Here is a 21,340-nt window from a genome sequence, read left to right as displayed (position 1 = left end):
AGCTTTAAGCGGAGGGGTCAGTATGGCCATGGGATTTATGCAACCTTCATGAGTAATAACCCGTGCCTTGGAGAAGAAACCACTCTGCACTGTTGGAGCACAGGTTACCCACCACACACTTCTGAGTAATCTGCCTGTGACAGACACCAGCCAGATAAAAGGTGATTAAACTTGTTCCTCTGCCCAGGGCGTGGGTGTGATTAATATTCTGGTATGCATGATATATAAGCAGATAATGTTATAAGTCTGTATCTCTACTGAATTATTCATAGCAACATGCACACACTTTGATGATCTGGAGACAAAAACAGGGCATATAAGACTAGCTACAGAAAAAAGAACTGGTGAAGCCGCATTACTTATGCTTTGTGTATTCCAGTGGTTCAGCTGCAGATACGGCTGCTTTTGCACACTGTGTTGAAAATAACGGGGCCATAAAGCATGGCATAATTTGAACCTACTGGGAGCTTTGCCCTTTTAGCTTTTGCTTTAGGACTGCAGAATCGCATTGAGTCAATGAGGTTCTCTCATGAAACATTGTATCCTTCCATAAAATTAAAGAGCCACCACCCACCAGCTCGTAAAGATAGCTAGGAAAGTATTTCCTGTGGTGCAAGAACAGACGAAGCATGGGGCCTTGACACAGAAATCGTGTCACGCCACAGACACCATTACTTCTATTGCCGACAAAAACAGGGCAGAATTTAAAACATGTGATCCTCAACAAATATCAAAGCTCAGCATATTTTTTTTTTCCAAATAGATTAAGACATACAGGAAAATTCACTTTCTTGGTACACTTCCTATGAACTCCAGAAAGGATGTTCTAAGTGAACATGCTGCCTCCTGCGTGAGATTTTTTTTTCCCGAAAAAAATATTTGCTGATATTAAACAGTCAATATCAAAACTTGTTGTAAGTTATCTCCTCTTCTTTCTGTGTCATGGAAAGATCACCTGAAAATTGGTTTGGAAAATCTTTGGACCTTCATATTTTCTTCAGTGAGTATTTAAAAAAAGATTGTGTTTTTATTTGGTGAAACTAAAAAAAATGCAATCCAACTTTACAAAACACTTAAGTCAGAATACTGCATAATTTAAAGAGGAATATTTTCAGTGAATATATTCAATAAACATTTTTAAGTTTTGATTGGGTGGAATTCTGGTCAGACTACACTTTCCCTCAGTGTCCACTGAAGAAAATACAATGATTTGGATGCAAACAGATACTTGGCGTAAGCTACTTTATGAAGTCAAGTGGCATGGTCAGTAATATGAACAGCAGATATGGACCTGTATTACGGACAATTTGTGTGACATATCTGACTCATTTCAAATGTCTAAAACTCAGACATCCGCATCTGCTCGTCACGCTAGACTTTCTTTATAGTCAGTGGACAGGAACAGGCACTCCTACAGCAAGAATCTTCTGACTTCACCGAGATATCTTCTTCAGTATGAGATGCACTGACCTCTGGAACAGCCTTTTTCATTCCACTATTCATAAACAGCACTGAGGGCAATTAGGTCAGCCTGAAACATCATTCAGCTGCCTAAGGCAGACAGATTCCACCCTCAGTTAAATCTGACAGTGAAATTAAGAATTCCTCTGGTCTTTGAGAATGAAGGACTCACAGGAAGTATAGATGAAGCAAATGCAATTGCAGGCAAGGACAAACGTGCAGACACGTTACCCTTAAACTGAGTAGATCATATCCTGCTATAGGTGTAGCCAGTGCAGGCTCCAAAATCAGTACCAGAGGTTGATTAAATGCTCCTCAGTTCGCCTGCACTGAGCTCTGAACTGGTGGTGTGACACCGCTATCGTTACCTAGGCTACTTGTTTTAAAATTAGTCCGGATACCCAGGCTGTGTATATATACCTTTAAATGCAAGCCATGCGAAGGTACGGCAATAAAAACAGAATTCCGTCAAGTCTTCCAGAAACACCCCACCATGATTGCACAGCTGTGAAAACATTACTCTAAGGAATAAACTAGGAGAAGGTAAAACTATGAAAAGATTATCTGGAACAATTTGCCAGTGTTTTTATGCTCTGTAAATCTACTTGTAAAAGCCTTGTCTGAAAAACTATGAAAATAATACCCCTTGAAAAATATCAGCACTGTTCAGGCACAGATATGTTGAGATCACTGCTAAACGCTTGGTTTGGGTTTTTTCGAGTTACATGCCTCGTCCTGGGGAAGCATTATTGGAGCTGTGCGAAAACTTCTTTTCTGCATAAATCCTTCCATTGCTGCTAAATGAAGCCTAATCACTTAGAGTCATCTCCTCACTGTCAGTGGTTTATTCATGGTTGATAGCCTGACTCATCAACTCTCCTGTTGCAGGCTGGTTTTACAATGAAGGCTTTTATTCAAGATGACGAAGGGAAGAAAATTCTAACAATTCCATCTCTGGGATTAGTAACCATTTTTGAAACGGCACTGCACCCAGTATTTTCTTTTAGGAAATACTTTGATTCAGGAAAGACTGTATCATAGGGAGTGATTTAACATCTTCAAAAGAAAAAGACTGATTGGTGAGATAGTTTTCTCACAGGCTTAGAGGAAATAATAATGCTTATATATAGATACATGTGAAGTGGCTTGTATAGACACCCAGGCCTAACATACGAATGCTAATATACATTTCCTAAAATAATGTTCTGCTGTAAGGAAACTGCTGAACAATGACATCACAAGGGATAAAGCTGTGGAATGAAAATATGTGCATTGTTTCTATGACCAGAGCTTTGATATTACATTTGTGCCACAGGACTGTGCAGTCTTTAACAGAAAGAAGGACAAGACCAGTGCTCCGGTCAAAATTAAATGAGACTGCAACATTTACAGAGGTCTTACTGGTTGTTTAGTAAAAGTGTTCTGGTAGTCTTCACAGTATAACAGTGTTAGAAGAGTAAGATTTTCTGGGAAGTTATTTTCTGCCAGATCATTTCGTACCGGAGGAAACGCAGTAACTTTTTTGTCCAGAACACCTTCATCAGTCACAGTCAATATTTAGGTCAGCCTTTTCTTTGTTCTGGTAGAGGGGTGAAGGCACCTAATTTCTTATGTTTTTTATAGAGATGTTGCTTAAATTTTTTAGCAGAGGCATGCTGAGAGCTGTCCCAGTGAGTCTAGCTGTAAATGAGCACCTCACGTTTTGGTTTGAGTAAACTAAAGCAAGCAAGATGGTTTTTTTAGTCACCTTAATCCCTCATGAGCTATTAGATACAGAAACTAGCACGCCTTCATGATGCCAGCTTCTGGTTTAAGCTAAGGATTCTCAGAGTGCTGACAGATGCTCTGTCAGGAGACGCTTATATTGACACTATTTAAACTATGTATAAACTAATAAGTAGTAAGGCGTCAGAGAAGCAAGAAGGAAAATTGGAGATGACAACATTAGATACAAAGAGACCCCAGGTGGTTCAGAAAGAACCAATATTTGTAAATCTTTACTTTAACTTTTTGGGTTGTTTTTGTTTGGGTTGTTTGTTTTTTTTTAAGAAACGCGCATTTGCAACAATAGGAGGGCTCAAGCTGTGGACATGGAGTTTGCTAGCAGTTGATTTCCACAAGCATCATGTGTGCGTGTATAGGCTACTGCTGGCCATGATTCAGATTTTCCCCTATGCATTTTATAATTAGCCAGATATCTCTAAAGTTGTTACTAACCAAAGCATTCTTTAAAAAAAATAAAAATAATACTGGTCCAAAGGGACAAAGACTTTTCAGTTTTGATTTTTTTTTTAATCTGGAAAAAAAATGTTCCCGTAGAAAATTGTCGACCAGCTGTGATAACATATGCATACATAAAAATTACACTTGGACACTTATGAGAATCAAGTGTCTGAGCCATGAAAGGAGAATAAGGCTGGAGAAAATAATGAAATTTATATTCTGGAGTAATCTACAGGGAGAAAGACCTACAGTAATTACCTATTAAAAGAAGGACTGATAATATGTCATCAGGAAGATAAAACACGATGATTTTGATCTAAAACTCTTCCTTCCTGTCTGCCTCCTCTAATTTAATCTTTTCTCGTACTTTTCTGTCTCATATGCATTGTTGTTTTGTCACTACTTTCGCTGGCTCTGCACACACAGTCCAAGGCTAGCAAGTGCTCCTTCTGGCTAATCACAGGGCAGGTACAAAACCATTTACTAAATGGTTAGTTGACACACATTTGTTTCTCCGGAGACCACTCTAATCTTACTTGAAGCTAGCAGGTACTTGCCTGTTATCCTCATTTGCTGTGAGCAGAAGGCCAATAAACAAACCGTTTAGGAAAAACTTTGATCTGCAGATCTTTCCAAGCAGCAACCCAATACACTTAGGGGACTTGTTCTTTTCCTTCAGGGAATCCACTTTATACCCTCTCAAAGCCTCTGTATACGGTAAGAGTTGAGCTAAAGTCTAAGAAAGGTAAGACCTAGCTGTTTTTCTGTCACAGGAACTCTTTTTTTTCCCCCCCGTGATGGTATATGATACATTCAGCACAATGCAGAAGTGTAGGGGGGAAATAAGCAAAAAAAGATTTGGCAAGGCATACTCACCACAACTCAAATTGTTTTCTGCTTTCAGTGCTGAAGTTGGAATACTCCAGAATTCATTTTCCCAGTCTACAATGTTTCCTTTCACATCGCAGCTGAGGTTGGCCAGTGTTTGCGCATTCATGGTGAAATTCCAGAGGCGGAAGTTGTAAACGTCCCCATTTAGAGAGTTCACTTCATTGCTGTTAGAGCCCAGCACCAGCCTCCCGTTTCCAGGGATAACTTTGCCAAAGATCTCCGGACAGTACACTATATGATAGGTGCTTTTGGCATATACACCTATACTGCCCGAGAAGCTATCCCCTACGACGCAGAGCTGTTGAAAGGTCCCTGTGAAAAACTCTGCATTTCGGGGCAAGGCATTCTCTAGGATGCACTGCATGCCTGAGATGGACAGAAAATGGCCTTTTGTGGTCTTCCCGAAGCTGAAGAATTCTGTCGAAAACGCATCGGTGTAGGAGAAAACCTTCCAGTCGTCGTTGTCATCGCTGCTGCCCTTGGTTGCTTCAAAGCACAGTGTAAACTGGCTAAGGTCTGGCACTGAGACAGTCTCTGCCACGGACACAGCATCAACGTCAGGAACCTGGGGAATGATGACTTTCTGATTCCTCAGAGACACAGCAACTAGAACCAAGAGCAGATAAATAAATTAACAAAAAATTGACTTCATCATATAGAAATAAAGGCAGACTGGTAGCAGGGCTTAAAGTAACATTCATCAAATCAAACACTCATCAGGTGTTTTTTATCACTGTAGTATACCAATAGCACACGTGAAGGGGCATTTGGCTTGAAAGGGCACTCAGCTAGCAGTATGCAGAGCTCCTTTTCAACGGCATGGAGAGTGCTGCACTACACACAGTTAACAACCCCTCAAGTTGCTTTAAAAGCAATATTAGGACATATTAACAACTAACTTCCAACTCTGCCTCAGCTCACTTTATAAAAATTACTACTCCTTCATCTAGTAAGGATGCATTAGGCAATGGAATAAACCAGTTATTTGAAAAACACAGTATGACTGGCTTTTAAGATATATTATTTTAATTACTTGTCTGCATGACTGCATTACACCAATGAAGTTCAGGCCTTGCTTCTTTTAAATATTGCAATAGAAGAAAGCCCCCATTACATTCCTTGGCAAACTGAAGCCTTTTGATCCTGAATTCAGCTAACCGGTTTCTGCAAATCATTAGGCATCTCATTTTGTTCCCAGCAGCCTTCTAGTTGAATACTGCAATCATTGTTCATGAATATTTATATCCAAGCTGTTCACTATTTTCTAATATTTGGGTCAGCAGTTTGGGATTTTGCACAAGTATTTAGAAATAGCCAGTTCTCTTGCAAGTATGCACTGCAGTAAGGGTATTTAAGCATGGATGGAATTACTCTGTCTCTAATCAAGTATTCTCATTTTCATTGGCAAAATGGCAGTCACCAAACGTGAAAAACAGTATTACACGACATATGCTTTTTCTCCATGAGTGTATTAATGACAATTCTGCTCACTTTACTTTGGAGTACGTCATTTTTCAAAATTAAGTGTCAATATGCTCAGTTTTATTGGCATATTTAAGGCAGCAAAATCTTCTAGTAAATTTCTCCAAAGAAAGAAGTTTCAGGTTATCAGTCATGCAAAGGTGTCAGACTGCAGCAGCCCTCAGTTTTACTTCTGGTTCCACCGTTCTGTGGCAGACCACATCTCCAGCAAATGTCTGCTACCTCTTTTACACGTTTTCACATGGTATGTGCTGGAAGTGAAACTGTTTTTTGCTAGACCTGGAGAATAACTGCCACGGTAGCTAATCCTTAGTCTCCCCTGGGATTTTTAAGTGAGGCCACAACACGTACATTAATTACTACCTCTGTTCCCTTCTCAGAATGAAATAAAAACCTTTCAATATGAGAAGATGAGACATGTGAGAGCAGGGTGAATGTCACTCAGGAGAAGAGACAGATATATGGGGTATAAGGATTCCGTGTAGTCTGTGGTATTGCAGTTTCCCTTTGCCAGCTGCTTGCAAAGACTCTGAGCTCCAAACTACTATATTTGGATACACACAACGACATAATTTGACCAATATATTACATGGTAAAATAGCATATGGCATTGCACACTATCCGCCAACCCAACAACTGGAGAATGGGAGGGAAGAGAAAAAAATACTGGGCTATTACAGATACTGGATTTACTTCATAGATTTTTTTTCTTCCCAAGGGCAAAAGTATGTTGTAACAATTTTATAGATAGAAAATGGGTTGAACTCTCCATTGAAAACAGGGGCTTTTTTTTCATGGGTTAATTATACTGTAAGCTTCTTTACGTAACATGGAAAGTGTTCCAGAAGAAGTATAAGGATTCAGGACCTGAAAAAAGAAGAAAGCTCATTCATATGAGCACTGTCCAGCCTGTGTTAAGGTGGTCAGGAGAGTTATGGACCACCTGCTCACATTGAAACACTATAGGAAGAGAAATAAACACAGAGGACATTGCTCCAGTACTGAACAAGTCTACTCAACTTTGCCATACTCATCTGGCAGATTTAACTGCTGGCACCTTCCCCATACAGTGAAAGGACAAAACTGAGAAGTATTTTGTCCATGTGGAGAAAACAGAATCCTGCCATCAACATTACGCGCAGATCTCTTTCCTGATTACTGTTGCACATCCAGTCATCATGCTGATGAATTTCAGATGTTAGTACTGGAGAAACCAGTTATTCTCTGAGGAAGAATACACATATATTCTTGGAATATTCACCCAAGTGTTTAGACTACTTTCAGAATGATGTTAAATTGTTTCTGTTAGGAAGATAACTGGATTACAATGAACAGGGTTTTTTTTGGACACACTGCTATTTACTCATGAAGAACGTACAAAAGTCCTGGCAGCCTGGACGCAGTAGGAGCGACCAGTAACAGGCAGCTCACTGTTCTGACACCCACATCAGCTTTTATGGGAGCGCTGGGATGACATGAAGCCTGCCTCTGCTGCTTTTTAGGGCCCCTAGCTTACTTGCAGCTCCCTGCCTCACATCTCATACATCCCTTTACATGTGAGCAAGCCAGGAGTCCCTAGACTGTATTTTACAAGCCCTCGCGAGGGAAACCTGCTTTTCTGCCAGTTGAAGAACTTTTCGGCGTGGTTCAGTGCTTGAATAGTGGCTTCTGCTGTTCCTAGCTTCGTTGCTTTCATCTGCCCTTTCACTGATGCTGGAAGATGATGCATCAACTTTAATGCGGTCTGCAAGCATCTACATACCAAATACCTGTTTGAGAGCTTTTTGTTACTATCACACTGAATTGGGGTTTTAATCTGGACTACTGCAGCAGTGCTCAACTGTGTGCTAATTGCACGTGACATTGTCTCAAGTATTTCTGTACTAACAGAGGTCTGTTGGCTCTCCTTCCTCTCCTTTTGGTGACTGAGTGACTTCTACTCACTGGTGGAGCTATTATGTATGCAGTTAACTATTACTAGAAAATTATTTCACTTGCCAGCTTGTCAGCTGGTGTAAAATTGACATAATTCCCCTAAGACTAGTAAAGCTGCATTCATTTACTGGGGCTGAGGAGATGGCCCATCCATCTGCCGTTGGTGTGCTGCAGGAGGCAACAACCAGGAAAGCCAACGTTTGTACGGGCGGCCAAATTGTTATGGATAACAGGACATGCTCTGTGAAACTCAGTTTGAAACTGCTCCTACATAAAACTGAGCAGTCACACAAAAGCTGTTCTATTCTCGACTAATACCCACCCAAAACTCACTTACTCTCTTATATTTGTCTTTCCCCACACATATTTTTTCCTGGGTACATACTGTATATTAGGTTGTACCATTAATATCGTTTTAAATGACATTTCTAGATAGCAAATTACTGTCTGTCTTTGAATGGCCCTTTACTTTCTAACTTTGCACTACTTTGTGAAACTCAAAATTTAACAAACTACTTGGTTTTATTATTTATGTATGCTCATTTCTGAGAAGTAAAAGAAAATATGGACATAACATTGTTCCCCTCTCTCTGGGAGAACTAATGATTTTGCCCAGGTACCATATTCGTCATATTCGTAGCAGTAACAATGGTGTCAGCTTGACAAAGGAGCTTTGAAACTCCACTGGGGACCTGAAGGCGGTGTGTGTACAATCTCTCCGATGGCTTTGGGAACTCTTTGCAAGGACAGGAGAGCATAGCACTGGCATCTGCCATGCAGATGCGTCATAATTTCAGTCTGTATGCGTGCATGTATTGTCTACATGCTTTTATAACTTGAAAGGAAAGCAGTACATTATCATCCTTTACCAAGCCCCTTTTCTGTATCCATTGCCAGGTTAAACATTGCCACGATCTTTGTAACTATCTTCTGAACCCAATGTAACGGCACAACTGTGGGCAATAAGCAGAATATAGTTATAATTTGCCCTATATGCATGCAGCCAGCTCTCCTGGCATGCACAGTCAAAATCAAGTAGTCAGGTGAGAGTTACAGATTTGGAGTGATGAAACAAAATTCGGCAGTTTTAGCCTAGATGCTTAGCAGCAAGCCTTAACACAGAATTTCTGAACTAATATATATGTGAAACTTTAAAATGTAAGTCACTGGTAAGATCACTGGTACCTTTACTGACACTGGGGAGTAATCTTATTCAAAATGAAAGGATATCTTCCAACACTATTATTTTTAATGGCGCTATCCATGAACGTAAAGTATTATTCAATTTGGCATGGAGGTAATGTTTTTGCTTTCACAAAAATATATTACCTTTAGGCAAATGGTTCTCTGACTATGTCTGTGGACCTTTCCTCTCCTCCTCATTGAACACATCTGACGTACTGCATCTTTCAATTCCATTTGTAAGTTACCTTAACCCTTACAGTCATACTTAAACATTAAAATATGAGAATAATAAAGAAATAAATAATTTTGCATAATCTGATTGCATATCATTTTTTATGATCCACTTGATTTTACAACTTCTTACAATACAGCAAAAGCTGCTATTTTCAAATAGAGAAACCTTTCAGAAAACTTGCTTCCACTATCAGAAAAGAACATGTGTTCCTAGAATTATTACTATATTTATTTTGTCAGCATGAAAGGACCTCAGCAGAAACAATTATTTTTAGGTCCTCTGATATGACATTACCTTTTTTCTTTTCAGAACTGCACACAAATTTTGCTGGCATAATCAGGACTGCTTTTGTCTTATGATTCTCGGGGGTTACTATCTTAATTATTTTAAAATATCTGATGTGTATAATAAATATTTTAAAAAAGAAAATCATGAGAAAGATGCGCTTGTGACTGAAGAGATAAGTACAAACCTGCTTAGTGTTTGTTTCTACAGCAGACAGCCAACCAACAGAACGTAAGTGCGCTACAATAATATCAATGCTCAATGCAATACTATTATTCAGTCTAAGGCGTGCGACTTTAACAAAAAGAAAGCCTACTGAGAACATGCAACTGTAAACTATAACCCTGGAGTGGAATGAATGGTGAGTAGCGTGTGGGGCCTGTAAGTAGTCATCCTAATGCCCTTTGTCACCTTGCTGCCCTTTACTGACATGTGACAGCAACTTCTTATTAATGCTTTAAACAACAAAACAAACATCAATCACGTGTTATTTGTACCCTTATCTTCCAGGAGAAAAAGCATGAATGTATCTTTTTTTTTTTTTTTTTCAGTTGTTAGGCTTTTTAAAATCTAAGCATTGCTATGTATTTAAGGAAGAGAAAAGAAGGTCAAGGAACTGGAACGAAAGGTAGACATTGTGCAATACCAGTTCAACCCTGGGAGTTTATTCTAGAGGCTGGAAGAACTCCTGACAAGTTCTGCCTTCCACACAAACTCCTCCCCACTGTTGGGTGTTTCACCGGGCCAGATGGGCCTTCTTTCTGGCTCAACTAAGTTCCCTCTCATGCTCTCCTTTGGGTTTCTCTGCTCCTTTGCAGTTACGCTGACCTGAAGGATAGGTGTCCTGCTTCCAAACCCTCCAGTATAAATCTGCAGGGAGAAGCAGTGTTAGGCCTAAAATCTTTGCATGTGAAAAGTTTTTCTAACACACTTGATGTTGTGTCCCAGAATAAAATAATTTATTTTCCTCCAAAGAAGAACAAATTAGTTAAAAAAACATATGAGAGAACTCTGTAGCTTTACCCTGCAGCCTCCCCATCCTTTCCCTTCTCATGGAGGACTTACTTAGTTCCTTCAGGAAGTGTCGTTCTAACTCTTATGGGACATTTCCTTCTAAACATCTCTAAGAGGGATGAAATGCTTTGGGTTTACTTACTTCGTACGTAGCTGGCATTAAAACCTTTCTTTTGGATACTGAAGTCGCTTTTAAACGACACAACCATTTCATTTCCAGTAGAGTTATAGGATAATCCTTTGGCAGTGATGCCACAAAGGTTCATTGGGCTTTCTCCATTGTCTAATGTCAGTGAGTCATAAATGCAGCCAGGAGCTTCTTCAATATCAAAATCGACAAATGTTAGCTGTATGATGTATCCATGAGGTGCTCGAATGATCCACTTGCACGCTTGGCTGTTGGGATAATCACTGGGGAAGCATGGAGAAGTGAAAACTCCAGAGGGGTCAGTTAGCACGATCCTACAGTCGTAGCATCCGTGAGCTGGCAATTAAAACAGAGAAAGGCTGGAGGTCAGGAAGAGAGATAACTTAACAGGAAAGGAATCATCAGCACAATAACTGAACGTCTTTCTACACAGAAAAACATAAACAGAGATGGGAAGAAGAAAGGCAGAAAAAGGTCTGGTTTCTGGTTGGCAAAATACTGGCGGAAGAGTACAGCAAAATAATATTTTATGTAAGAAATCCTGAACAAAAGAAATACTAAACTGCTAAATGTTCATGTGTGCACACTATATATACCTGCTATGTATACTGACCTGACAAAGGTGAAGTGAAAGCAACATTTTTTTAATTCAGAAAGGCAAACCAATTCTTAAACTGCATCTTCTAAAAAAATGACCGGTATCATTTACATTTTTTGGCTGCTGGTCTAATGCTGACTGGTGGCTATTCCAGCAGCTCTGTGCCATGCTATTGTTTCCAGTGGAATGTCCCTGGAACGCAGCAGCACAAGAGATGGGTCGAAGAGCGGCAGAAGCAGCAGCTCTGCGGAGCTCTCGAAGGTTAGTCATCAGCATTTCCGGCAAACGCTCTCCACATCACCCAGAAGGGTTGCAGTGAGCTACTGGCTTTTGAATCAACAGCAAATTACGGCACTCTTCCCGTGCTGACTCAGCTCCATTGGCATAATTGTGGCAATCAGGCTCGAAGAAATTCTTATCCTATTCCTCATGCCCCTTTGCTCACCTGCTGTGCTTATCCACAAGAATTTCAGGCCCAGTTAGTCCCCAGAGTTGCGTTTCTTGTTTGGTTTACATTTGCTCATTCATCATATATTTACTTAGTGTATTATATGACATAATTACCGTGAACTGCCTGCTGCTGAAATCTGTAACAGTTTGGCAAAGCAGAACTGAACAAACTGGGTGGGAACTGAATATCGCCACTATAACTAACTGGCATATTTATGCTGAATTACTTTGCAAACATTTCATTAGGCCACAATCCTGCAAGAAGTACTACAAGCACGAAAAAAAATAGGACAATGTGAACATGTATTATTCGTTGCCCAAGCTAAAAGCAACTAAAAAAGCTGTCAAGTGTAAACTACATATGGAGCAGCTATAAAATAGGAATAAATGCAACAAACTTCTCCAACGAGCCCTTGATGTTTCTTTCTACTGCTTTGGTCCTGATGTAGTTCAGTCACATTCAGATGGTGTTTGGCCTAAGCAAATGGACCCTGACTCTGTGAAGTGGCATGGCAAAAAAAAAGCAGCAGTTTATATCTGTAGGGAGATTTGTGAGGTGTATTTTACAGAGTTTTTATGATTTTTATTTACAAATGACAAATTCATATGACCCCAAAGAGGTAAAGAGACTATTAATTAATTGGGCTCTCAGGGCCAAATACAGGCTGGTTACATTAGAATAGATCAGTGGGATGCTTATTTGTTCAAATGAGAAACAAAGAATATCTACAAGATTTGCAGGTAGCTTTGGGAAGCAGTGGTGCTCATGACGTTGGAAAGCTGGATCTGTGTAGCACAAACAGGAGCCTGTCCACTCTTAATTTCTCTGCAAATGTTGACAGTCAGAGGGCTATGCTCACCTGCCCTGAAATCCTGCTGTTCCACTAATTAACCAGCGAGGGAATATTTACTTATTAGTACGGTGACTATAAATCCTGCAGGTGTACAAACAGATGACGGCTTCGTCCAGTGGATTTTGCAGAGATAGGTATTGGTTTTCAGAGAACCACCCGAGTTTGAGAGGAGGAGGAACTGGAAAAGCACGCTCTAAGCCACAAGCCACTGCGGTCTCCTAGTCCAGGGCGAGTGAGCCTCTACAGGGCTGAGCAGCCGTAAGACTGCTCCGGCCGGAGCTGCCTCCAGCTGGAAGGCTCAGTGATTCACGCTCCTGCCTTCGTTATTGCTAGGATGAGGGCTACAGGGGCTGAGGATTTGGCAGCGCGCCGCACCCACTCTCCTACTTGTACCTGCAGAGAAATAAATGACACAGAGCTATCTGGGCAGCTGAGAGCTTTCCCTGTGCACCCAGATGGACCTGAAGGCAGGGACTAAGCTGTTAAGTGATGTAAATACGTATAGGAACACGGACATTAATGTACATTCATTCAGCCTTGGACCCCCAAAGTAAATCTGAAGGGCATTATAAAACATTGCTGAAACAGAAAAAATATGCCACTTGTCAGTAAAAGTGTATCTTTCTCTCAAATCTGTGGAATGTTACATTCAACCTGAGACTGGAAAAGTTAAATTTGTGCATCAGAAAGAACACAGCCATTCTCAAGAGAAGACTGCCTTTATTAATTCTATTGATCACCATCAGCCAAAACAGTACTCAGCTCTTCTATTTATCTCTCTTGAGTATTTATCGTTGTTTCTAAGCTGTGTAAAAAAAGTCAGTACATGTAACAAAAATACTTTTATCCCCGATGTCACTGTAAACACTAAACCATAAATGTTATTTATGTTATTGGGGTTTTTTTTGCATTTAATCTTTTCGCTACCATATTCTAATTTTATTATATCCATATTGTTTTGTTGGTTTTACAGAACTAACGCAAAAAACCCAGCCCCTAAATTTAGGTAGGAAAATAACTGCTCAAAACTTTACATATACAGAAGAAACAGATTTGGTGAGCAAAATAGTTTACTTTTTGAAGTGGGTTGGCTCCATTTTGGCATAGTAGCTATTCTGTCCATGACTGCAATTTGAAGGAGAAATATCCTGTTTTCATGCAAATGTCCACAGTAGCAAGTAAAAAGAAAAGAAAACAAACAACAAAACTATATATAAACAGAATGGTTTTGAATGGAACTTTTTGCACAGCTTCTCATGAGACAGTTCTTTTTCTATAAACATCACCTATTTTACTCATTAAAGAGAAAAATTGCTGTGGCAACCTTAGGCTGCCAGCCAAAGCTGACAGATATTTTGCAATCCCATTGGCCCAGAGCACTTCTGAACTGTGGATACTGAATACTTGTTGCAATACACACCACAAACATTTCTACAAACAATCTGAGATATTTTATTGATTTTAATGGGAACAAAATTAGCTGCTATGACATTCTTGGGCAGGAACCCGACATACACAGAATCTGCCTGTCAAGTATTATCACCCTAGACCACAGGAAATTCACTCTCTAAATACACTTTATCCAATAAAAGCCTTCATCTTTCCTCACCCTCTTTTCTTCCCCAAACTAAAATGAACACCCTCCCCATATAGTGAAATCAAGCACTTAATTTCAATGTTTCCTAAATTGAAAGTTTCACCGGGGAATTCATTTGTCTCCATCATGAGAATACTCTGGAGTATGGTCTTCATTTCATAATAACTTTTTTTTTCTGCAGGGCTCATACTTCCTATAATATAAGAATAATTAAGTATTTAGTATGACACTTCAACACTATACTAAAAAGGAAAATTAATAAATTCCTTTGGAGTATGTTAGAGCTTTCACCAAAGTTATCTAAGTGATTCAAAAATGTTAATTGACTTCAGGAGGGGAATTGACTGTAGGGGAAATGGCTTTTTCCCTTCCTCTCATGCCCATTTTACAAGGATAAGGCTAGGCATGGAGATAATGGACAAAAATGGCTAAAGTTTCCATGGATTTTGGGTTCCTAATCTAAGAAATGAGAGTACTGATTTTCCTTAACTACTTAGTATTTGTACAGGGTTTTAGATGTCCAAAGCACACTATCTGTGACTTCAAACTGCAGCTGGGAGAGCAGTCTGCCAATCTGGCTCACTGTAGAAAATCCAAAAATGAGTACTTAGGGGCCAATGGAAAATTTTGGTCAAAGCAATTTGGCCATCTTTAATAGGAACTTATCGGTAAAGGCAGGGATAGAATCCCGTTCTCATGGTTGCCAATTTTCCTAACCATGAGACCATTCCCTCTCTTCTATGAGTCTCCTGCCCATTCCCCATATATACCTTTTAATTTCTATGAAGAGGAAAGTACCCTATACTAGTCTTTCCTACATCATGCTGAATCATCTGAAGACTGTCCTAAAACTAAGTGACTACGGGAAAAAGCATGTGACTCATTAAAGATTGCACCATACAAACAGACATGCGCACACGCAAACCTCATATCCTATGGAACAAAATTAACCACCTGGCTTGTCCCATCTACTGATTTTGTCTCTTTAGAGCTTCAGCACAGAATGTCACCATTTGAACTCATGAAGACACCTGCAGGGGCTGAGATACACAATTTAAAAGTGACTTGCACAAGCCATTTGTGGTCACATGAAGCCAGAGTCAGACCTAGAGCTGCAATGCTGAACTGCAGATTTGGGAAGGAAACATTCTGTATATAGCCTCGTCCCATACGTTCTTACTTCTCTTTTTTGATTTCTTCTTATATGACTAACACATTCCAGCACTTGCTTCCAAAATCTGTGGCAATATTCATATTTTCCTCTAGCTCTTCACACTTCTCTACTTCTCTCCATTGTCATACTTTTTCCCCAAAACCTCATCTTTTGCCCTATTATACTCTGCGCTTCTTTCTCAGGCATGAGTTTAGACTTCTACTTCTCCACCTTCTTTAATTTCTGCACTTACCCAACCTCACAGATATGCTGGACAACAAAGTTTGTTTGGCCAAGATTTTTTTTAAAACAGCAAAAACAAACCAGCTTGGGGCACTGCCTGTTTCAGCTCTAAAGGCTTCAAGTTTGTGAAGGTTAGGATCTAAGGAAACAGGGTCTCTAAGGAAAAACGTCCGTGCTTGAAATTTGTGCATTATCCAGTTTGTTATCACACTAAGCTACACCTTGCATTGGGTTTTTCTTTTTCCGGCTGTAGCATGCAGCTGGCCCTCTGTACAGCATTTTCCACCTGACAGAAGTGTAAATGCCTACATACGTGTAGGCAGTGGCACAGGATACGAATGACAGCCAGTGTGGGTTGAATTAACACTACTGTTGTTTTTTTTTTTTAAATCCATTAAAAGGCACCCTCATAAAAGTAAGACAGAATGCTGCTGGATTCCATTTTGGCATGAAAATTAACACTACTTCTCCCTGTAAAGGACATAACTTTCATATGAAAATATCCTGAAAAAAATCTATGTATCTCTGGGATCGAATTTTCAGAAAACAAAACAAAACCGTTTATGCTAACTCCAGTCTTATGCAAGTGAACAATAAAATCGCCCCTGCCTGGCAGAATTAGGCCAGTCCTAAACCACAGGAAATCTTAGCTACAGTACCTAGCACTATAGACATAAAAAAAGCAGTACAGAATTAATTACAATTTGCTTTCATGTAGACATCTGAGAACCTTTAAGAACTTTACATACAGTTGAAAAGGTAGCCCTTAAAAGGATGGTCATTTTGACCTAAGAAAGAGAGAAGCACGGGGAGGTGACGTGACGTAGGCACTTGCAAATGTGTGGCAAAGCCCAAAACAGAAGTGAAACCTTACAATCGTTTACTGTGACAGCATGAAAAAATACCTATTTTGATAGACGTCAGGCAGGAAAAAGTCTTGCTTTATAATAAACAATTAATTGTTGGCTGTTTTTTTTCTATTTCAAGGATGCCATCACAGAGATATGACCAAACATTAGGTTAAACATATTTATGACTCCAAATAGATGGGTGAATGAGGTCAGCAATGGGCACACCTGCAGACAAGCAAGAGGAAGGGCCAAACCACCAAGATGTGGGTGGGCTGGAATGGCTACAGAACAAACAAACCCCTGTTATTCCAACGAGACACAAACACTAAACCCAGAACAGCTATCACATGGCAAAGGCTTCAGCAGTAGCTTATCTTCACTTTAAAAAAATCTTTTGGATGTAAAGATCTGTAGATCTACAGAAATACCTATATGCAAAATGTGAAAATATTAATTTCAAAGAAGTGTCACGTCATTCACTCTGGACATAAAGTAATACTCTGCTTATTCACATATAAGTTAGTTATAAGATAGAACATACAAAATTTTATGCAAAACATTAAGCATAGCACTGTTCTGGAGCCTGCGCCCAGCAAAGCAAACCATGTTGTCTGCTCTCTGCACAACCCACAATTTGCTCGAGTCTTGTCTGAGAAAGTGCAAATGAGGAGGTGTGACAGGTTTATTTTTGCTTCTTTATTTACTTACCAAATTGTAGAAGCTGTTTGATCTCCCCAAAAGATCCTTATTTTGCTACAGTATGGTGGCCCTGATAAAAATTACTATACACAATACATAATTTAATGTTTGCATGCATTGTAACCCTCAAATTAAACAGTTAATCCTAACTATTTAAACATCTGAATTTAAGAAAATATGGCCCCAAAAAAAGGACAAAAATAACAAAGGATTATCTCTGCAATAAATAGAAGGAAAGTAAGGCTCTTATCCTGATGTGCATAAAAGTTTGTCCCTGCACATATGATGTTACAGGGCTGTGGTCTACTGGTTGCATATATGATTGGGATTGTGTATAAATATAAATGTGCCCCAATTTGTAATGATAATATGGAATCGTTTCTACTTCAGCATTTCTACGGTGTGCACAGCCCTAAATTCACAAAAATCTTGAGCAAACCCTAAAATCTCACAGATACGATTTGGATTTAAGCATGGACTTATAATTCAGCAACTGTTTAAAGTCCTCTCCTGCACAATGATGCCTTTGAGTCCTGTGTTTGAAGCTTTACAGTCCCGTCTTCAGCCCTGCAGCCCCCTCAAGGCAGAACGGGAGGGCACGACTCCATAACTGCCGCCGTAGGGAAGCAACAGGGGAGGCACGGCACGGACCGGGGCGGTGGGGAAGGCTGTGCTGTCCTCTCCAGTTCTGATCATTTTCTTTTCCTTTCAAGGAAAGGAGCAATAACTGGACCAACCTGCGCAAACACCCATTCAGGGAGAGAGATCCACTCTCAGACACACAGGTTGCATATGAGAAGCTGGTAACTGTGTGATTGAATAATTAACAATTTCCTAATGTCCTAAATGTGCCTAATGTCCACACAGCAATCCATACTCTTCCTTCCTTTCCTTGCCAACCCACTGGGCACATTCTAGATTCCCAAGCTGCTGACTGAATTTGGGGGGAGTGAGAGGTTGATCTTTTATATCAAACGGTCACAGAAATAGTTCCTTCCAATCTTTGAATTTCCTTTCCAAATTGCTTTCTGCCTGAAGCCCAGGAAAGGCAAGGTTTGATTCTAGTTCAGTCATGAACTGCCTAAAAATGTAACCATGTCTCTTATTCCCTGCCCTCCCCCTTAAAAATAGAAACATTATTCCTCTAGGTAGGGTTCGAACCCGTCCCATCACCCTTCATTAGGAGGATGTTATATTAACTTCCAGCTCTGCAAAGGCATCAGTAGCAGGCTTTGACGCTGAACAACTTGTGCATGGAGAAATATATTTCAGCTCCCCTTTGGGGGGGTTTAAATTTCTCCAAACGCAGAACACTTCAACTGCTGTTCACTAAAATACCTAGCAGCGTAGTGTAGTTCATCAAAAAATAAACCCCAGTACAATTTAAATAATTATTTAAAACATTCCTAAAGTACTAAAATAGGTGTAGAATATATAGAATCCCGAACAGGATAAACATTACCAGTTTTTATGTGAAACTACCTCCATAGACTCATCAGTAATATAACCAGCCTAGTTCAAAAAATAAAAATCTTACAAGCTTTATACGAGTGGAACTTTACATTATCCTACTTAAAGCTGCAACACGTAATCAAATGCGTGTTGCAAGCATGAGTATAATAAAGATGTCATTAGGAAGAATCTTCTATCTCTGTGTTATTCCTGGTTTGCAAATGTGAGGGTTTTTGTTGTTTTGTGAGAAAACACTATTTTAAGCACTATTAAAAACTCAGTCCGGACTCTTCATTCTGCATCATTCCCATTGCATCATCTTCATAGTACTCCTTGTACCCAGCAAGAATTTAAAGCCTCCATATTCCTGACTGGAAATAGCACATAACCCTGGCAGAGGCTTTTATAATTCAATGAAAGACAAGATTGTGCTCTCACAAAATAATTCAACAATTGGGTTTTGGCCACTGAAGCCAGGAGACAAAGAGAGTACTATGCCCTGGCCAGTCATATCAGCTTGCCTCGCATCTTCTTTTGCTGATGCATTATGTCCTGCAGCATACACTTTAAATGGCTGAACCGGTTGGTGCACCTAAGAGCAGTGAAATGGTAGAAAAAAGAAAAATGTCCTCACAGGCTAATATATAGACGTATATGAAAATGTAACTGTTGTCTGTGGAGTCACTTATTCCTGACGCTCTAACACTTATTGCTTATCAGATTATTAACAAATTAAATTTTTCGTCACATGGAATTAGAACTGGTTATTTTCTCTCTTTTGTTAGACAAGAGCAAGGCACTTAGTTAATGAAATTATATGTGGCAAACTGAAAACTGATAAAAACCAATATTTTCTCTTATGTTACAACGTCAGTCTGTGGAACTCTGACCTGAAAAGTATCAAGGCAAAGAACGTAAAATTCAGAAAGCCAATAGACATTTCTCCAAGTATCTAGTAAGACCTCCGAATCCCTCCAGGTATGCAATAATTGATAAGAAGAGACATAACTGTAAGGAATTGTAAACCTCATGGCTTATGCTTGAAGCTAATCTCAACCAACCGATCAGGAACAGTACTAATAGTTCCACCTTGATGGTGGTCAGGATCCCAGGCTCCGAGTCTCGACTGCCTTTACGGCCGCAGCACCAGGCTGACCCCGGCACCGCTCGGGCCAGCCCAGCCAGCTCTTCTTCAAACCCTTCCCCAACATCCAAGCTGAATACAGCTACCTTAGTATTTATACCCGTGTGCATTCGGGACATGGCATGAGCTGGCCTCTGAGGCAGAGGACAGCCCCCAGCGCGTCTCATTCACTGGAACAGAGGTGGCCAGTGCATGCGTGGGAAAGGGAAAGCGAGGCAGAGCATGAGGCCCTATCTTGTGTATCTATCTTATGCAGGAGCCAATGCAGCAGTTCTTGCTAGTTTTGGTGGTTCAAACACTACACGTAAATCTGGGAGAAACAGGTGGTAGTACATCCTGTTTCTAACATGATAATAAAAATTATCTTTCAGGATACACTTGAGGTCAGTAACAGTAATAATGTACCAAAAAAATCAGGAAGAGCAAAGCTTAATTTTAAAATCTGAGGTTAAGATTAGAAAAGCAGAAGTGAGAATAGTAGATTACTGACTCAGGAAGCATTTACCATGAACGCAGGCAGTAACTAGCTACTACTAAACCCAGCAGTGGACTTTTCACTAAAACCAAGGCAGCAGAAGCTGATCTGCACTTTCTCGTGACACAATTGTATTACATGGTCCTACATTGAGAGAGATTTTGTTATTTATTTTCTCATAAATAAATATATAAACCACAGTACGATTCTTAATCCTTTTTGTAATGGACATAGATGGACTGGAACTTTACATCGATTTAGAGTGTACCATTCATACGCACGCTGTTGAGACTTTGGACGGGGCATCTCAGGGAACTGACCTGTTGACTTCTCAAGACTAGCATCCTAACAAGCCCTCAAATGGAGTCATCCAAGTATTAACATTATTGGCACTTGTTATACGCCAGATCTCCAAAACATTATGGTAGCCCTGGAAAGATCAGAGCTGATGTTCTTTAGTCTCTCAGAGTGGGATGCTAGCATGATACAAAGACCATTAGAAATTCAGTGTGTTTCCAGATACTCCATACCACCCACAGGCCCCATTTTAGGATGGAATTCAGTAGGTTTTTATTTCTGATGGGTTACAATTGCCACTAAAAGCTCTGACCCCTCTTGATTGCTCTAGCACAAATATCCAACCTCCTGACAGCAACTGACTTTATCACTGCAGTGGCTCCAGCAGGTTTTGATTGATCTGGGAAATTGAGGGAACTAGCTACAATAGAAGAAAATATGTTCAGAGCCAGGGTGGGGGCCCTGCACTGCCTGTTTCCCCTTAGTTGTTTGGTTGTGTGCCAATGAAAATGGAAGTGGAAACAAACACACTGACTGGGTAAATCTGCCCTGACCCATATGAGTGGAGTTCACACTGTAGACAAAGTTATGGATTTCCCCCAGAGGGAGGGGGTAATGTGAAAATCCTGTGTTACACCCATTGTAACTTAAGAATATTTTCATTGGCA

At 40.0% G+C, this 21,340-nt stretch overlaps 1 protein-coding gene across 1 annotated transcript in view; it reads right to left on the bottom strand.

Annotated features, from left to right (window-relative positions):
• Positions 1–21,340, bottom strand: part of GPR126 (G protein-coupled receptor 126) — a 108,380-nt gene that overhangs the window by 59,575 nt on the left and 27,465 nt on the right. Inside the window, exons 2-3 of the mRNA XM_009882305.1 lie at positions 10,854–11,195; positions 4,561–5,181 (exon numbers count right to left, since the gene is read on the bottom strand). Of these exons, the coding sequence (XP_009880607.1) occupies positions 4,561–5,181; positions 10,854–11,195 (963 nt within the window). The remainder of the gene's footprint in view (positions 1–4,560; positions 5,182–10,853; positions 11,196–21,340) is intronic.

This window comes from Charadrius vociferus, unplaced genomic scaffold, assembly GCF_000708025.1.
Source record: "Charadrius vociferus isolate BGI_N301 unplaced genomic scaffold, ASM70802v2 scaffold13, whole genome shotgun sequence".
NCBI classification, from domain to species: domain Eukaryota; kingdom Metazoa; phylum Chordata; class Aves; order Charadriiformes; family Charadriidae; genus Charadrius; species Charadrius vociferus.
The sequence above is the reverse complement of the archived record's forward strand: the minus strand, read 5'-3'. Positions and strand labels throughout refer to the sequence as shown.